This window comes from Melospiza georgiana, chromosome 12 (assembly GCF_028018845.1).
Source record: "Melospiza georgiana isolate bMelGeo1 chromosome 12, bMelGeo1.pri, whole genome shotgun sequence".
Lineage (NCBI taxonomy): Eukaryota > Metazoa > Chordata > Aves > Passeriformes > Passerellidae > Melospiza > Melospiza georgiana.
Window position 1 is genome coordinate 4,930,906 of NC_080441.1, and position 17,269 is coordinate 4,948,174.

General features: G+C 41.8%; 1 protein-coding gene across 1 annotated transcript in view; it reads left to right on the plus strand.

Annotated features, from left to right (window-relative positions):
* BRWD3 (bromodomain and WD repeat domain containing 3) overlaps positions 1-17,269 on the plus strand; it is a 51,428-nt gene that overhangs the window by 7,935 nt on the left and 26,224 nt on the right. The window contains exons 5-13 of the mRNA XM_058032354.1: positions 411-561; positions 2,602-2,700; positions 10,005-10,165; positions 11,131-11,352; positions 12,759-12,859; positions 13,499-13,569; positions 14,411-14,511; positions 15,637-15,677; positions 17,093-17,197. Coding sequence (XP_057888337.1) covers positions 411-561; positions 2,602-2,700; positions 10,005-10,165; positions 11,131-11,352; positions 12,759-12,859; positions 13,499-13,569; positions 14,411-14,511; positions 15,637-15,677; positions 17,093-17,197 — 1,052 coding nt within the window. The remainder of the gene's footprint in view (positions 1-410; positions 562-2,601; positions 2,701-10,004; positions 10,166-11,130; positions 11,353-12,758; positions 12,860-13,498; positions 13,570-14,410; positions 14,512-15,636; positions 15,678-17,092; positions 17,198-17,269) is intronic.

The following is a 17,269-nucleotide window of genomic DNA, read 5'->3' on the forward strand; positions in this document are numbered from 1 at the left end:
TTTTTTGGGATTTTAGGTAATTTTTAAGGTTTTTATTCTTTTACACATGTGCTTCATACAGTGATGTCAATGCAAGGGTGTTTCAGTTAAGCAAAAAATGAGAAGAGAATGAACTAAAAGGTAAAAAAGGCTTTAAAAAAGTTGTTTGAGCAGAGCACTGCACTGGAGATTTTTGTTTCTTTTTGAGGGATATCCTAAATTTACAATTAAGCTGTTACAGCCTAAAATTTCTGATGTGGCTTTTGCAACACTTCACATCACTTTAAAAAGCAGTATAATTAATGTTGAGAGGATTTTCAGGGGGTTTAGGCTTGGTTGCAGTAACTTTACACTTAAATACAAAGCAAAGTGCTACCAGTAGAAGGAAAAATAAAGCATTTTTCAAATGCCTGTGTTGTTTGTGTGTTTAGGTGGCTGTCAATGCACACATCCCCCCAGATTATCTTCTTAGGATCTGTGAGAGGCTTGGACCCCTCTTGGACAAGGAGATCCCCCAGAGTGTGCTGGGGGTGCAGACTTTGCTGGGTGTCGGGCGCCAGTCTCTCCTGAGGGCAGCAAAAGGTGAGAATCTCAATTTATCTGGGCTTGAATTCTGTTTTAATGATTAACCCCCTTTTGTTGCCATTCCTGTTGGGATATCTGTGTATTTGCATTTGCCCTGCTTTGTCTCCTGTGCTTGCCAGCTTTTTCTTCCTAAAATGCAGTTGTTGCTGGCTCTGTTGGATGTATTTTCTTGGGTTGAAAATGCCATTTTAAGCAATTCTTGCCTACAGTTGCCTGATATTATTACTTCCTCTGCCTCCTTCCCCAGTGTGTTGGTGTTTGTGTAAATGATGTGAATGGGATTAGGGGTTTGATGCATCTGAAAAATGCCATTTTTTACCATATACATTTACACACATCTGTGTCTAAAATCACAGAGCTGGGCTATTTTTCAGCCTGGCTTTTTCAATTCTTTGACTCCGTGCCTGTGCAGACACACGACAGGGTGGTGGCGTTTGGGGCAGCATTTAGGGAGTAGCAGAAGGCCAGGCTGATTCTTCAGTGACAATTCCTGCTTCAAGTTAATTTAAAAGCCCCCATTCCTTTCATGAAGAGAGCACCAGTCCTTTTCCCTTTGAAAAACTCTCTGTGCTCGAGAGAATGATCCTGAGAGCAGTTTTGTGTTAGAACTAAAGAGATCTGAGAGCCATCTGCTATTGAAGTGATTCCTCCTTTCCCTCCTCACTCCATGCCCCTGCCACTTCCTCCCTGCAGGAGCCAGAACTTCCTTGATCCTCTGATGTGCTGATTCAGAGAGCTGGGATGTTGCAAAATTTTGTTGTAGTGAATTAAATGAGCTGGTGGAAAAGGATCACAGGGCTGGAGGTGACACAGGAGGAGGAGCATCATCCTGGGAGGGGAGGAGGGATGGCAGAGCAGGACCTTCCTGTTTTGGTGGCAATTGAGCACTTAATTCCCTGCATCCTGTGAAGTCACACCGTGATGCTGACGAGCATCTGCTGATCCATTGGGTATCTCCTGGAGGGATGAGCTGTTCCCAAACACATTGCCCTACAGAGTTTTAGGGACTGAGTCTTGTTTTGCCTCTGCTTTGCTGTAATTAGGTGCAGAAATTCAGGTTTGCAGAGAAACACTCCTTCCCTTCACACTCAGTTTGCAGCTTGGAAGCAAACAGCAGCAAAATGTAAAGAGAAAATAAACATTTTTTCTGCAGGGGAACAGAAGGGTTTAGGTGGATGGATCTATTTTAGGGAGTCTGAGTGCTGTTTTTAATGAGTATCATTTAATACTCTGTGCAGCAGTTTGGGGTTTAATCAGAAGGTGCTCTCAGGAGCCTCTGAGTCACCTCAGCTTGTGCACTTTGTGTTCAGAGACCTACATGGTGCTACACAGATCCACCAACCTGCGGCACTGTCCTTCTGTTTCAGCACTTACTCACCGTGGAAGCTCATTTCTCTCCCTCCAGATGGCCAGAAATGGAAGAAATCCAGGTCTAATTTCTGAGGCACTTTGAACAGTCTCAGAAAAATCACTATTGTTCTAGAGAGGAGCCTCTCTGAGGCCACTTGGCAGCAGCGGGCTGGAGAGTCTTTAAAGAGAACAGTCTTCACTTTAAAACAATGATTTTTTTGGGAGGGTGGGGTGCAGAGGAAAATCTGAAAGGAGGGCACATTGCCACATATTGCAGGAAAACAGATTTATTGGAAAAAACCCTCACTTCTCTCACTTTTAGGCAGCAAAATGTGAAATCTCAAATGTGCAGTTGCTAAGCAGAGGTGCTTTAAGTGTTGGCATTGCAGAAGGAAAACATGGCAGAGTTCAGCTGGGCCTCAATATAAAGTGCACCCACTTTTAAATTCACTTTTTCTCTCCATGGATTTAGAGTCAATAATCACCCAAATTAAGCAAAAATAAGTTGAAACCATTTACAGTGGCACTGCTGAGGAACTGGAAATCAGAGTCACAGTCTTTTAATGAGGAATCTGACAAAGTGTTAATCAGACAGATCTTATTTTGGGCTGGTGGGAGTGGTGCTTGATCTCTTGACTATTTAATGTATTGATTATTTCTTGTCCCTTGTGCCTGTTGCTGGTGCAGACTTCAGACACACGCTATGGAAAGGATCTGCATTTGCAGCTCTGCACAGGGGCCGACCCCCCGAACTCCCGGTGAACTACGGGAAGCCACCAAACGTGGGTGAGTCTGCAAGTCCATAAAAGTTCCTTTTCTCCTCTCTGTATTTATTCCTGCCCCACAGAAAGTGCCTCTCACTGACTAAAACACTACTCTGGGTTTTCATTAATGTTTTCTCTGACATTTCATAATTAATTAATCTAAAATAGGTCTCTCCCTGACAATAGGGTCATTTTTGTGTTATTCAGGCTTGGATTTTCCACAGTGTGTGTAGCCATGTTTTGCATGGTTTTTTGGAGGGCAATGGGCTGGAGTATTTTTTTTATGATATGCCTCCATAATATGTACTTGTGGTTGTAAGATTGGATGGGCATGGTCACAGGAGCATGGGATCCTGGAATCATCATGGAATCCTGGCCAGAGCAAAGCGTCTGGCTCCCAGGGAACTTCTTTGACTCAAGAATTCCTTTCAGTTGGATTATGACAGAAAACAGACTGCTTGCAACATCCCTCTCCAAAAAGGAAATAATCACCAAAGCAACATTTGTGTTCCTTCAGCCTCAGTTGTCCACACAATTAGATAAAGAACTTGTATAAAACTCAGATATATGTGGGCTCTCAGCTTACATCTCATCACAGATCTGCTCTGTTTTATATAAACTCAAGTGTTTGCCTTGTATGGTTTGAACTTTCATTAACTGCTTTTATAGCAAAAAAAAATAGATTCTTGCAGGCATAAAAGTAAATTCTGGTTTGTTTCTTTTTAGGGCATTTTATCTCTGTGCAAATGGATACATTTTCCTGCTTTGTCAGGGAGCCCTTTCACTTATGAATCCTTCCTCCCTCTGGAGAAGCAGGGATGGTGCTGGCAGTTTTCTATCTGTGTATTTATTATATTAGGCTGGTTCTGCAGTTGCTTTACTGTGAGCAGTTGTGCTGATGGATTACTAATAGTCTGAATTGCAGATTTATTGAACACAACTCCTCTGGTTGTATTTCTGCACGGATTCTTAGATCAATTCTTTCATCAGACTGGGTGTTTTTGGAATATGTGGTATTATTAATGAGGCATCCTGGCAGATTGGACTTCAGCATTTGTCATGCTTTTATGGCAAAGGACTGTGCTGCTTGCTTGGTAACTATTTAGTGAATTAAAGAACAGAACAATTGTTTTGTTTGGATGTTTTAATAATTGTTTCTTTTTTTTAAGAAATGCAAAGGTATTATATGGAAAAGGGTCTTTCATAGCCAGGAAATAATTTATATAGGTATTGATTCCGGGAAGAATACAGTCCTTGGTGTAGCTACATAAACTACTACTAGGAGGGGAAAGCGTACATAAATACTAAAATAAGGAATTTACTTCAGGCAGCAGTTTGATTTTGGGATTCCTTGTGCATCCTGAAGAGGAGGTCAGAAAATTCTTTGTGTATTTGTGCAAAATGGGTGTTTTTCCCCTGGTGAGTGGTGCCAGCCAGGGATGCTGCAGTGTGTGTGTCTTAAGTACAGGATGAAGTGTACCCGACCTCTTTGGTGTTTTGGCATAACTGTGAATTCCCACACTGTGCTGGCTCAGGCACATGGACTTTTCTGGAATTACTTGCTGAAGGAGTTGGGCTGGAGTAAAAGACACCCATTAATGTGTATTCAGGAGTGAGGTGATTGTTTAAGTACCTGTGCAAAGTGATAAAGAAGGTATAGAATGAGCAGCCAGGAGTATTCTCACATCGTTTCCCTTCCATTGATAAGGATTTAATCTTTCCACCATCAATTCTGAGAGAATGGGGGTCGCTGATGGGATTAACTGGGAGGGCCCAGCTGCAGGACTTGGGAGTTGCAGTGATTTCCTTTCCATGTGGTTGGGATGGGACCTTGTGGTCCATAATCCAAAATTAAAGGTCCTGCACAGTGGAACTGGAGCAGGAAATCCTTGTTGCCTTTTCGCAGCGCGTTTGTGCAGAGCTGGGCATCTTCTGGCTGGGGGAGTCTGTGGGAAAGTGCTGAGCTGTGGAAGTCATTCCCAGGGCTGTGGTGATCTGCTGGAGGGGGACAGGGAGGGAAAGCCCTGGCAGAGCTTCCTGCTGCCAACATGATGCCATGGAGGAGGAGAGAGTCTGCTCGAGCCTTTCTGGGCAGATTGTGCTGTAGTGGAGCTTTCAGGGCTCCCTTTGTGCTCTCCCAGACAGAAAGTGGAAAGACTGGTCATGCAGTACCTCAGGACTGGGAGTGATTCCCCTTTGATAAACCTGCTTTTGATGCTACTTCGATTTTGTTAGGGCTTTTTTTTTTTTTTTTTTTTTCTTTTTCTTTTTTTTTTGTGCAAGCAGCTCAGAGCAGATTAGAAAGAAGGTTGTTTTCACTCTCTTAAGAGCTGCTCTAACCTGAGGATGGAAATCTTTCTGTGGGCAGCTTGTTGTTAGTGAAAACAACACAAAATTTGGAAGCAGAGGGTTTTCAGCACAGTCTCAGTGAATAAGCATTTCAGCTGGGTGGAAATTCACAGCCAAGGTGGTGCAGGTACCTTGGGCCTGCCAAGGAGCAGCGCTGGGATGAGGGATGAGGTCAGGAATCGACGGTGGTTGTGCTGGAAATGAGTTCCATGAGGTCAGCAGCGCCCAGAGCTGGAACAAGCTGTGCTTTCAGTGCTTTCCTGGGTCCAGGCTCTTTGTGGCCCCACAGCCACTCTCTGAGAAGGTGTTTTCCATGTGGGAGCCAGCTCTGTTTCTTTCCTGGCATTCCTGTGAAGCCTTGTGTCTCTCCTGGGAGTGGTACCCGATCCCTGCTCGATCCCTGCTCGGGTTTGTGATGAAGGCAGAATCCAGATCCTCATTACAAAGTCACACAGCTTCTTGCAAAGTCAGACAGTCTGATGGGAGCTCATCGCCCCTGAGAAACGGATTTTAAAACAGACATTTGCACCAGTTTTCCCATTTTCTAATTTTCCTTGCAAAAAGTGAATGAATGACAAAGTTTTTAGGGAGAGCAGGAATTCCAGCTGGTGCTGCTCAGTGACTTTGCCTCACTGAAATGCTTGAATTCCTTCTAAGGTTGTGATTTAACTCTGAAGTCTGGCCTTTGACTGATGATTGTTTTTTAAATCCAGCTTTCACTGGTGGGTTGTTGTTGCTGGGTTTGGGGTTTATCCTTCCTAGGTGCTTTCTTGCAAGGGTTCTTACATTGTGCTGTTATCTATAGTAGAATATGAGCTAAATTGTGATTTGGGAATTGCCGTTTTCAGCTTTTAAGCACTGCAGTTTTCCTCAAGGTGTGGCCTTCCAGGACCACAAAAAGAGAAAAATGCTTGTATTTTACAAGTTGGTAGTTGGAGGAGCTGAGGTGGCCCTTCAGTGTTGGGACAAAATTAACTTTTCTTATCAAGAAGGCTGGATCTCCTCCCTTTTTATGGGAAATAACTGTCTTGAAAGTTTTTCCTGGCAGGGAATAGTGAGGGGGTGGACTTGGCAGCTCTTACATCCAGTGTGGCATGAAATACATCAGTTAATGAGATAGGTTAGTAAAAATTTTTTGGGTTACTAAGTTGCTATTTCTCCATGTGGGAATTGTTGGGTTTTAGTGCTTTGGGGCCTTAGGACAATAACTTCATTGTGCTGTAGAAAGGAAACTTGACAGGGATTTTTGTCATGTGGGGGTAATTCCCTATTTAGATATTGTGTATTAATCTTCCTAAAAATACAGGAATGGAGAATGTTTGCTTTGTTCCTTTGAAGCAGTGATAGGTTTTTTTTGTCCAGAGATGCTGTTGCCTTGATAAAGTTGTTGCTCCTCATGGCTCAACAATAGTTCTGGATGTCTCTGATTGAAGCATTTCATAAACAGGGCTTTTTATTTGGTAATTATCCATGGGAGATGGAGAAGTTTTATCCCTATTGTGCAAATAGGGAAATAAACACAGAAGAAAAAAAAAAAAAAAGAAATTACTTTCATATCCGCTGAAGCTGAACTGATTGCAAGGCTGGGAATCGACCGGAAAAGTGAGGTGCCAAAATTGTGGGATTTTGGTGCCTTTTGGTGCTTCCTTCATGGGATTTACAACAAACAGCAGTGGTAAATGCTCAGAAACATTGCAGGGGGACACAGAAAACATTGTGATTATAAGGAATATTTTGACATGAGATTATATCTTTTTGATTCACACAGTTCTTTGTGTGGTTAAAAAAACATTCAAAGCCATTTGAAATTGCTTGCAGGCAGATACACTGTTATTATGTATTTAAATATATAAATATATATGTATTGAAATGGTTGAAACCTTGAAAGGCACAGCAGAATCACTATGTTGCTGTTAAGGTTTGGGCCTGGCAAAGCCAGAGCCCCCATGAGGACACCTTCTCCCCGGTGTCTGCTGCGAGATGTGACCAGGAATAAACAAAGCAGGCTCCAACTTCAACATACAGAAAAGTTTATTAACTAAGCTACATACAAACAATTACTAAACTACACACAAACACTAAACTACACATACACAAAGGAAAAAAAAAAAATCACAAGGAGAATGAAAACTACACAGAAACACTTCCCCCTCCTCCTCCAGATCCCCGTACAATTCATCTCCCAAAATTATCCACACTCCCAAAATTATTCACATTCCGTCTGGCACCACCCTTTAGATTGGTCAAACTTTCAACTCCTCAAGAGGAGAGGGAGTCCTTCCATGTGTCATGGTGGCCTTTTCCGTCCTTGTTCCGGTGCTCTCACCACCAAACAGGGATCAGGGCTGCTTCCAGGGTTGTCTTTTTAAGGATGCATTGTCCAGTTCCAGAAAAGCACAGTATCTCACCTCTCATCCTCTGGGACATCCGTCCCCCCCATATTTTATATACCCCCTGGGGCCGAGGGGTCCACACACTGACTCTTCTTTGGCTCTGGGACATTTCTCCCCCTGGACTCAGTCTCTGTATCTCACGGAAACATAGCTCTGTCCATGACTACACAAAAGAGTCCAGCATAAAATGCCACTCCATCTTCTCCATTCTTTCAACATCTCTCACTCTCTCTCTCTCTCTGGTCCAGACCTCCATCAGTCGTTCATTTCCTTCATCCTCCTCCTCTCTTATCACTCGTCTAGGAAGGGTTAATGTTCTGTAAGGCCTTCATTGTCCAAAAAAAGGGTTAAAAAACTCCTCCAGGCGGCTGGACTCCTGGCTGCACCCCCCCTCCCATCTCCTCAGCTGGGCTGCCTGCTGCCCGCACATATTTACTGAGTTTCAAGGTCACACAGGCTGCACTCTCTCTCTCTCTCTGTCTGTCTGTCTGTCTCCAAAAGGGGGGGGGGGGGAATGGCTGCCCGATGTCTCTTGTTGCTCTCCACCCTTCCATCCTCCAGGGCCTCCTCACTCCCATCTCTGTCCAGGCCCAGGCCTACCGCATGGCTGCCCCTCCCCCGCCCAGCAGCAGCGGCTGGACAGGGGAGAGCTCCGACCTGCGTCCCTCGAAGTCCCAAGAGAGCCTCCCAGGGCCGAAGCTCTGCTTTTAACCCCTGGGTGTTCTCGGAGGTGTGTCCTAAAACCCACTGGTTATCCCAGGTGCCAATATCAAAATCCAAGCACCCATTGGTTTGACCACAACATCCCAGAATTCCCACTTCTTCCTGGTCAAACCACCACAGTTGCTGAATGACTCCATGTCTCTGTTGGCACACAGAGTAGGGAAAGGGAAGTGTAATCTTTTTAAGAATTCAGCTTTTAAGCTGTCATACTCAAAGAGTAAATAAAATAATGTGTAGGCAAAGCTGAGGTACCTTGAGCATTTATCACTGTGTGATCTCTGTGTTTGAGTTAGGAAAAAAGAGTATAAAATTTCAGTTTTATTTTGCACAGGGTGACAGTTTGGTTTAACAGCCCTGTGTAATATTAGGTATCAATTGAATAGTAGGTAGGTAGTAAATTAATTTGCTTTAGTGTGTTTTGCTTTTTAGTATTGCTGAATGTGTGTTTTTACATGCAAAGCAAATATTGACTGAAGGTGAGGTTATGCTGGAGCCTGATGGCTTTTGCAAGCATCTTTTATGCAGCTTTTTTTCCCTTGTGTCATGTTTCAATTGCTTTGAGTGATTAAAAATAATCCACATTTCAGAGCCTAAAACTGAGTCACAAAAATGCTTTCTTTAAAGCTGGAAACAATTTCTTTTCCTTGCTTGTGTGTAAATACTTCAATGGTATCAATTTACACCAGGAGTTACGGGTTAGGAACTCTTTGAAATGGCACTTCTTGACTTTGTAGATTAATTTTTTAACGTATTCCATGATCTTTTTTTGGTAGATTGGCAGTGATATCATGAGACAATTAAGACATGGCTCGAGTTTTTCACTAGACTTTTAAGCTGAAGGAGTGAAAGGCACTAAAGAGCTTTGTGGGGCTCCTGTGAAGCCCAGCCCACATCAAGGTGCAGGGGAAGATAAGGAATTGCTCCAGGGGATCTGCTATCACAGGGACTCCACAGACCCACCAGCACAGCTCTGTTAGATCCTCAAGTGCCACTCAAAAACCCTCTCAAAACTTTCAAATCCAAAGTTCAAGTGCTGTGAGCGAGGATAGGTTAGGGAAAATAGAAATAGGAGAGGACTGGTGGAATTGAATACCCCAAAATGGTCTCAAATTTTGCATCCAGTCAAAGGCTTTTTTACATGGTGAGTTGGTGCATTCAGGTTTTAGGCTGTTCTTGGAAGGGCTGCTGGCTATGGAAACAGGAAGGAGTTTGTTGTGGTTGCAGTTTTTTCTCCTACCTGCCATTCCTCCACTGGGAGTTTTCCATCAGTGCCACCTGTGTCTTGTTCCTCAATTCCCCTGCCATGGGAATGCAAGGATGTGGATGTGGAAGTCCTTTGGCCCTCAGATGTGATCTGAAAGCCATTCCAATAAAGATTTTTATCACTTTTTATCACTTATTTTATCACAAAAAAACCCACTTAAAATAAACTATTATACTCTTTTTCTAATTGATACTAGTAACATGTAATTTCCTAAATTTCCTTAATTTCCTTTCTTCCTTCAAAGATTTTCCTTAAAGATTTTCCACGTCCATGTAGGATAAATGTATCTGTTACCTGTTCATGAATTGAACATTGGAATAACTCCCAGTTGTGGTGGGAACTTTTCATTCTGCTTATATTTTTGGTAAGGAAGCAGGTGCAGCCTGTGGTGGGTACTGAAAGGCTCCATCAGGAGTGGGATTTCTTTTTATAACACTGGACAGAATGTTCTGATAAGGTGGAAGAAGTTCAGATTTATTGCTGATTCTAATAATAAAGTCATTAATAAATACTATATTTGATTTAATATTTATTTACTCTGAGTTCTGGACAAAATTCATGCCTCACTCTTCTTTTTGCTTCTTTTTTCTCTCCCAGTTCATATCCTTTCTGCCAGGCAATTAACTGGATGTGGCCGTTTCAGCCACTTGTTCCCAACATCCACCTACCAACACATGAAGATGCACAAGAGGATTTTGGGGCACCTCTCCTCTGTTTATTGCATAGCCTTCGATCGCAGTGGCAGGAGAATTTTTACAGTAAGTTTAACATTTGGACCTTTTTCTTTGTGAACATTGCTTTGCTTGGTTTGATTTCTTTCTCTCTTGAGTTCCTCAACAGTCACGGATTGAGATGGAGATGTAGAGAAAAGCTGCAAGTTGCTTTTCTACTAAATTTCCCTTCATGGATTTGTAGTGTGTCAGTGACAATTATTTCAAGTTTTTCTCTGGAATGCAGTGACATCCATTTCTGTGGTGATGCCCTTGCTTTTTGTTGGGCATATTTAAAATCAACAGATTTTTCAAATGAATATTGCATTTTTAGCTGTTGATGTTAATCCCTGTGCATGGAGTGACAGGACAAGGAGGAATTCCCACTGCCAGAGGAGAGGGTTAGGTGGGAAATTGGGAAGAAATCCTTCTCTATGAGGGTGCTGAGGGCCTGGCACAAGGTGCCCACAGAGCTGTGGCTGCCCCATCCTTGGAGCCAGATTGGATGGGGCTTGGAGCAACAGTGGAAAGTGTCCCTGCCTTCCAAATAGTTCCATTTCCAACATAATCCATCCTGTGATTGCTTTATTTTCTTTTATCAAATTGAAATCCTTGACTCCATAAGATGATCCCCAGGCTCCACAGTTCATAGAATCATAAAACCCCAGAATGGTTTGGATGGGATGGAATATTTCAAAGTCTTCCAGTCCCACCGCTGCCATGGGCAGGGACACCTTCCACTAGCCCAGGGTTCTCTGAGCTCTGTCCAGCCTGGCCATGGACACTTCCAGGGATGGGGCAGCCACAGCTGCTCTGGGCACCCTGTGCCAGGGCCCCCCACCCTCACAGGGAAGAATTTCTTCCTAAAACTGGACCTCAGTGGGATCCCACAGAGTTGTCCTGTCAGTTCACAAGGGCTGTGTTCCCTGTCCATCCGCATTGATCCGTGTGCGACATGCATGGAACCCCTCCCATATTTCCTGTAACCTTTGGGAATTCCTGTGCCATTCCAGGGGTCAGATGACTGTTTGGTGAAGATCTGGGCCACGGATGACGGGCGCCTGCTGTCCACCCTGCGCGGCCACTCGGCCGAGATCTCGGACATGGCCGTCAACTACGAGAACACGCTGCTGGCCGCGGGCAGCTGTGACAAGGTGGTCAGGGTGTGGTGCCTCAGGACCTGTGCCCCCCTGGCAGTCCTGCAGGGCCACTCAGCTTCCATCACTTCCATACAGGTAGGGACTGATGGGGTTTTCCCCTAAAACCTTCAGTTAGAATGGTAGTAAGATTTGTGGCGGTCAAGGATAAAATTGGTGGTTTTGGCTGTGATTTGTCCCAGCTTAAGGGTGTTTTTCCTGGTTATCTCAATCCTGTGGTGCTCACAAAAGTATCCTCCTGCTTGCATTTGTTTTTAGCTGTGTGATCCCACTAATGCTTCCTTAGGTGTACAGAATGGGAGATCTGGTGCTCTATTAGAGCAACGCAGAGAGCAGCAGCATCTCCTTGGCTCAGCTCGTGTTTGGCATCTTTGGTGGTGCTCCTGGCACAGCACCTGACCCAACACTCTTGTGTTCACTGAGAATATTTGTTTTGCAGAAGGATCAGTTAAAATTCCTTACTCCCCATTTCTTGTTTCCTTGTTATCTCAGTTTTAAAGAGCTGTTCTGGTTGTTGTAGCAAATGCAGATTTTCTTGAAAACAACTTCACAACTGCCAGGCAGAACCCTCCAAAAAAACAAAATTCCAGGATGAAAAAGACAATCCCTGCAATTTGGCAGGTGATGCACATAGAGGGGAGAGTGAGTGGGGCTGTTTGGCTCAGAATCCCTCTCTCCTGGGGTGGTGCTGCCTTGGATTCAGCACAGGCTTCTCCATCGTGCCAGCATTCCCCAGGAGTCTCATTTCTCCCCATTTTCCCTACACTTCCAGTTTTATCTGATTTCAACCATGTAAAGGTGATTGTGTTAGAAATGGCTTTATAACTGGTGTGTTATTTATTTACATGTTTATGTATGTGTATATATATATTTGTGCATGTTTGTGTGTGTGTTTTTCTCAAGTTCTTTGTAAAACTGAGTTTTAAAATATAATTTAAAATATAATCAGTCAGTGCTTTTTGAGGAAGCAGTGCTGGATTCCTGTATCAAATTACCTCAGTGATAGGTAATGTGTGATACCTCAGGTAGCCTGAGGATCAAAGGTATTGCTGCAGTTATGAAATCAAGAATAAAAAGCTTTGCCACTCCTTAGAAAGGTTCAGGAATTAGGAAGATAGAGGAGAGGGGATCCTGCTGTGCAGCTGTTCTTCATTGGGCTTGGATGCAGCAATAGTTGTGTGTGCCATGTTTGATCCAGTTCTATCCTAGGAAGAACTGGTTTTGCCCCATTTACAGGGTTGGGCTTGTTTCATTTCTCCAATTTCCTTTGTGTGGTAAAAACAAAGAATTCCTAACCAAAATGTAGGTGTTGTCCATTTGCTCAGCTTTGTTTTTATGAAAGTTCAGGTTCTGTGCTTACCCCTGCTCTCTGTACTCCTGGAGAGAAACTAATGTGTTAGTGAAAAACATTCTTGTCAACAAGTTTCCAGCATGAAAGAAGAGAAAATAGGAGCTGGTTTAATTGTTACAACTTTTATTTTTAGTTCTCTCCAGCAAGGAAAGGAACAACTCGATACCTCACTTCCACTGGTGCCGACGGAACAATCTGCTTCTGGCAGTGGCATGCAAACACCATGAAATTCAAGTGAGACTCTTGAGATAATTACAATTGTTTGAACTCAAGGAGGAATTAATTTTTAATTTTAGCATGGAGGAGAATGCTGAGATAATGAAATAAGGGTGGTTTCTTGCTCAATAAACTGGTGTGTGGGGCAGGAGCACTTTGGGGTTCTGTGGTGTTGGAACCCAAAGGGGTCCAGAGATTGGGGTTGTTATTTCTGAGGTTTGTGCTTTGCAAGCCAAACTTGTGGAAGAAATTCCAGTTTTTACATTTAGGATTAAATCCCTGACCAAAATGTACTGGCAGAAGAATTTATTTGCCTTTAATCAGAAGAATGTACATATGTAGATGACATCAAATCCATATTTAATCAGGGGGAAATGCTATTGGAATAATGGTTTGGCAGGGTCTGTTTCAAATAGATTTCACTTGGTGAGGATAATGATAAATCAGTTCAATAATCTTTTCAGTCTAGAGAATTACTGTTTTCTTATTAAACTAAGGAAGGAAATTCCTAAAATGAAAAATAAATTCCAGCAAACTTCGGTGAGAATTATAAAATTAAGAGATTTAAGATGAGCTTGACCTCAACCTGCTGAGCTGCAGGGAACTGTTTGTGTTGAATAATGAAGAAAAAATAAAAATATTGTGTTTTGCATGTAGGGATCGTCCTGTGAAGTTTGCAGAGAGGTCCAGGCCTGGTGTTCAGATCTCCTGTTCATCCTTCAGTTCTGGTACGTGTCCATCATCAGCTGTTTCATCAGTCTGGAGCTTTGGTGACAGTTCTGTTACTTCTCTTTAAATATAAATAGTGTTAAACCCTTTTCCAGTAATTTTAGTCCTGTCAAATTGTGATTATTGGAAGTCTTCCCTGCAAAGTGTCTGCCTCAAGCTGCTCTTTCTCTTTCTTCCTGTAATTTAAACTAAAATATCTTGACCACTTCCAAGGCTTTCAGTCTCTTGTTTTGCATATTAGAAATATTTCTCAGTAACATGCTTTTAAGACCTTACCTTGTAAAGTTTTTGAGTGAAAAGTTGTGGAAATCCTCTGTCAAAGATTACGCTTTTGCTAGTCTTCCAAATTTGGCTGAATTCTCAGAGGATCAGTTCAATGTATTGGAAAATCTCATCTTAACAAACCTCCTTTGCAGCTTTGGATGAGCAAAAATACTGATTTTTACAAAGAAAATGATGTAATTACTCATTAAATTTGCTTTTTGAAATTGAGAACTTTTGTAGAGTCGCACTCCTTTTTTAAAGCCAGAAATCCTGAAGTAACTAAACCCATTTCAATGCAGTAAATCACACAATAGTCCCCTTTTTGAGCAATATTGTTAAGAAATTGCAATAAAGTACCTTAATCACTGCATCCCAACTCAGCAATAATTTCTCTGATATGTGTCAAGCACATACTGAAACTGCATTTAAATATTATATTCAGCATGTTTACATTGAAATTTTCTGTTTAAAACTAGTTTGCTGCCTTGACAAGAAAGCAGAAAATTAAAATAAATGAAGTTAAAATAAGTTGTTCCTTGGATGACTTTTCTTCTCACAGAGAATTCTCTGTTTTAGGTGGCATGTTCATTGCAACAGGGAGCACTGACCATGTGATAAGAATTTATTATTTGGGCTCAGAATCTCCAGAGAAAATGGCTGAGCTGGAATCTCACACGGTAAGGCAAATCCAAAAGAAAATCTCTTTTTCCCTCCTTCCTTTTCCTCATTTCAGGAACTTGATTTCTCTATATCCTATTTTTTTTTTATTTACTGTCTAGAATTTGTTTGGCTTTCAACGTTGTGGTATTTAAATGCTTGGAAATTTATGGGATGTTTATTTTTAAATCCCTCTCAGTCAAGAGGTTTGTACAAAGTAGGCTTCATGTGTTTCATTCCCAGAAAACTGAGGGTCCAGGTGGTTTTCCCTTATTCTTGAAAGAATTCTGTGTTGGAATGAAGAATTAAAACAGTTTTAATGCACAATGTCATTGTTTCCTATTAAACTTGCTGTTGAATGTTTAGTTAAATCCACATAAGACAAAGTAATTCAGAATTTGGACTGTACTGTCAAAATTTGGATCACAATGGTAACTTCATTTAGAAAATAAAGCTTAAAAGCATATTTTTTTCAGATAATGCAGAAATGTTCCCATAAAAATTCAAACTAAAAATTTACCACCTCAGGAATATTTTATGGATTAAGCCCAAGGTCTAAATTGATTCCCTGAACTTCAGTGGGAGTTGTGGCTCTCCCATTGAAGTCTCCAAGCAAACTCATCTAACAAGCATTTTGCTCACAAAAGAAAAGGATGTTTTCTGTGTTGAACAGGTTTGGAAGAAGCTGTAATTCCTTTAATTTCTTTAAATCCACTCTTAATCCTGCAGACAGCTGCCAGCCCCCCCTAAAACAAATCCCAGTTACCAGGGGATAGAGACATCAGTGGGAGTAAGGAGAGCAAATCATGGAGCCAGCACAAGTATTGGGCAAATTAAAAAAAGGGCAAAACTATATCTGAACCATAACATTTGTTACTCAATGATTTGGGAGTGTTAATAAAGCAAGGGTAAATTTCTTTATGCACTTTCATGTTAGATGTAAAAATTGCAGGAAACCATCACCTCTCTGAAGGTTCCTATTTCAGTGTTTAACACAAGTTGTCTGGTGAAGTTTTAACTTCAAATACAACTTTTCTGTACTTGAATTTTTTCACCTTTTTTTTTATTTTCTAAGTAAAAATCTCATAATGGAGATCTTTTAGGCTGAGTTTTTCACTTCTGTTGTTCTCCTGCCTCCTGTTTAGGACAAAGTGGTTGCAGTGCAGTTCTGTAACAACGGTGACAGGTGAGTGCTGGGTTTTGGACCTGACAATGATGACATTTAATTTTCCAAGCAACATTTCATGGAAAATTTGGCACAACAGGAAGATTTGCCCGTGGGCTTGGCCTAATCTTGGACAAATTATAACAGTGTGTTGCAAGATGTGTGTCATGTCCACAAGCTCGAACTCGTTGTCCTCTGCTGTAACAACAAAAATGTTCTGTAACTGTGCTTTTAATTTGGTTTTTCTTTCAAACAGCAAATTGGAACCCAAATTTTATAATATTTCTGTGTAAGAGCTTTCCCACGTAGCCCCCAGAGGGGTTGCCTGAGGAGGAAGAGCATTGTAATCAATGTTGTCTAAAGCAAAAGTTAGTAAATATAGATACTTTTATCTCAGCTTTTGCTCCTATTCTTTATTTTGCTGGGCAGGAGGTTTAAGGGATGTGCCTTTAAGGGATGAGCCTTCCAAGCCCAACTGTAACTGTGCACCTGTACTTGGAGAGCTTTGTCATGTAGAATTATATGGGAATGTGCTGGGATAGTTGTACCACCAGTTCCTTCCAAGCCATGTGAGAGGGAAGGAGGTCACACACTCACTGAAAATTAAATTCTCTAACAATGCTTTGAATGAAAAAGGGGAACCTTCCTTTTTATTTTAATATAAAGAGGTAAAATTAAGAAGAACATTAATTTGTCACGAGCACTTTCAAAGTCTTTTTCATCCCAGTGAAAAAAATCATATCAGGGAAACTGAAAACTGAAAAGTGAAACAATTACTTCATAAAATTGAATAGATTTGCCTTTTAAGTGTAATTTTGTATATAAATGTAATATACTTCCAAAATGTATTACTTGAGGAGCTTTTTCCCCAGTTTCTCAACAAAAATTATTTCAGTGACATCGATGGCCAAAGCATTATGATGTGGTTAAATACATTTGCTGCATACTTGAAATTTTTAAATAAGGAAGGGTTTAAAAATGAAAATATTCCTGTTCAGCTCCACAGGCAGGACAACCTCCTTGTGCTCCATTTGGCTCTTTCCCTTGCCTGTCTTCACCCTGTCCCTCAGTTAATGCATTATAATTTATGCCAGACTCCTGGCACTCAGTTTCCCTTTCTTTGCTGCCACTCTGAGCTGCTCCAGGGATTTGCTGATGTCATTAGAAAGGGAATGTGCAGCTCGTATGAATTACGACATTGAAGTCATTCCAAGGCCATCTGCTGCTGGAGCCAAATGTAATTAGTGTTGTGGGCTAGAAACTCTCTTGTACCCTCCAGTATCTGAGAGGAAAATTGTAACTTCATGAGTGAGAGAGGTAGAGATGCACAAGTACACACTTCTAAGTATATATATATAAATTTATTGGTGTCCATGTGGGGATGAAACCGTCTTTATTCAGAATTTCATGCCTTTTTTTTTCCCTTTGCCCCACAGCTTAAGGTTTGTCAGTGGAAGCAGGGATGGAACAGCAAGAATCTGGCACTACCATCAGCATGACTGGAAGAGTCTGGTCCTGGATATGGCCACAAAAATGACAGGGTAAAGCAGAACAAGCAGAACACACCTCGTGGGCACATTTACCTGCAAGCTAAATCTTCCATTATATTGAAA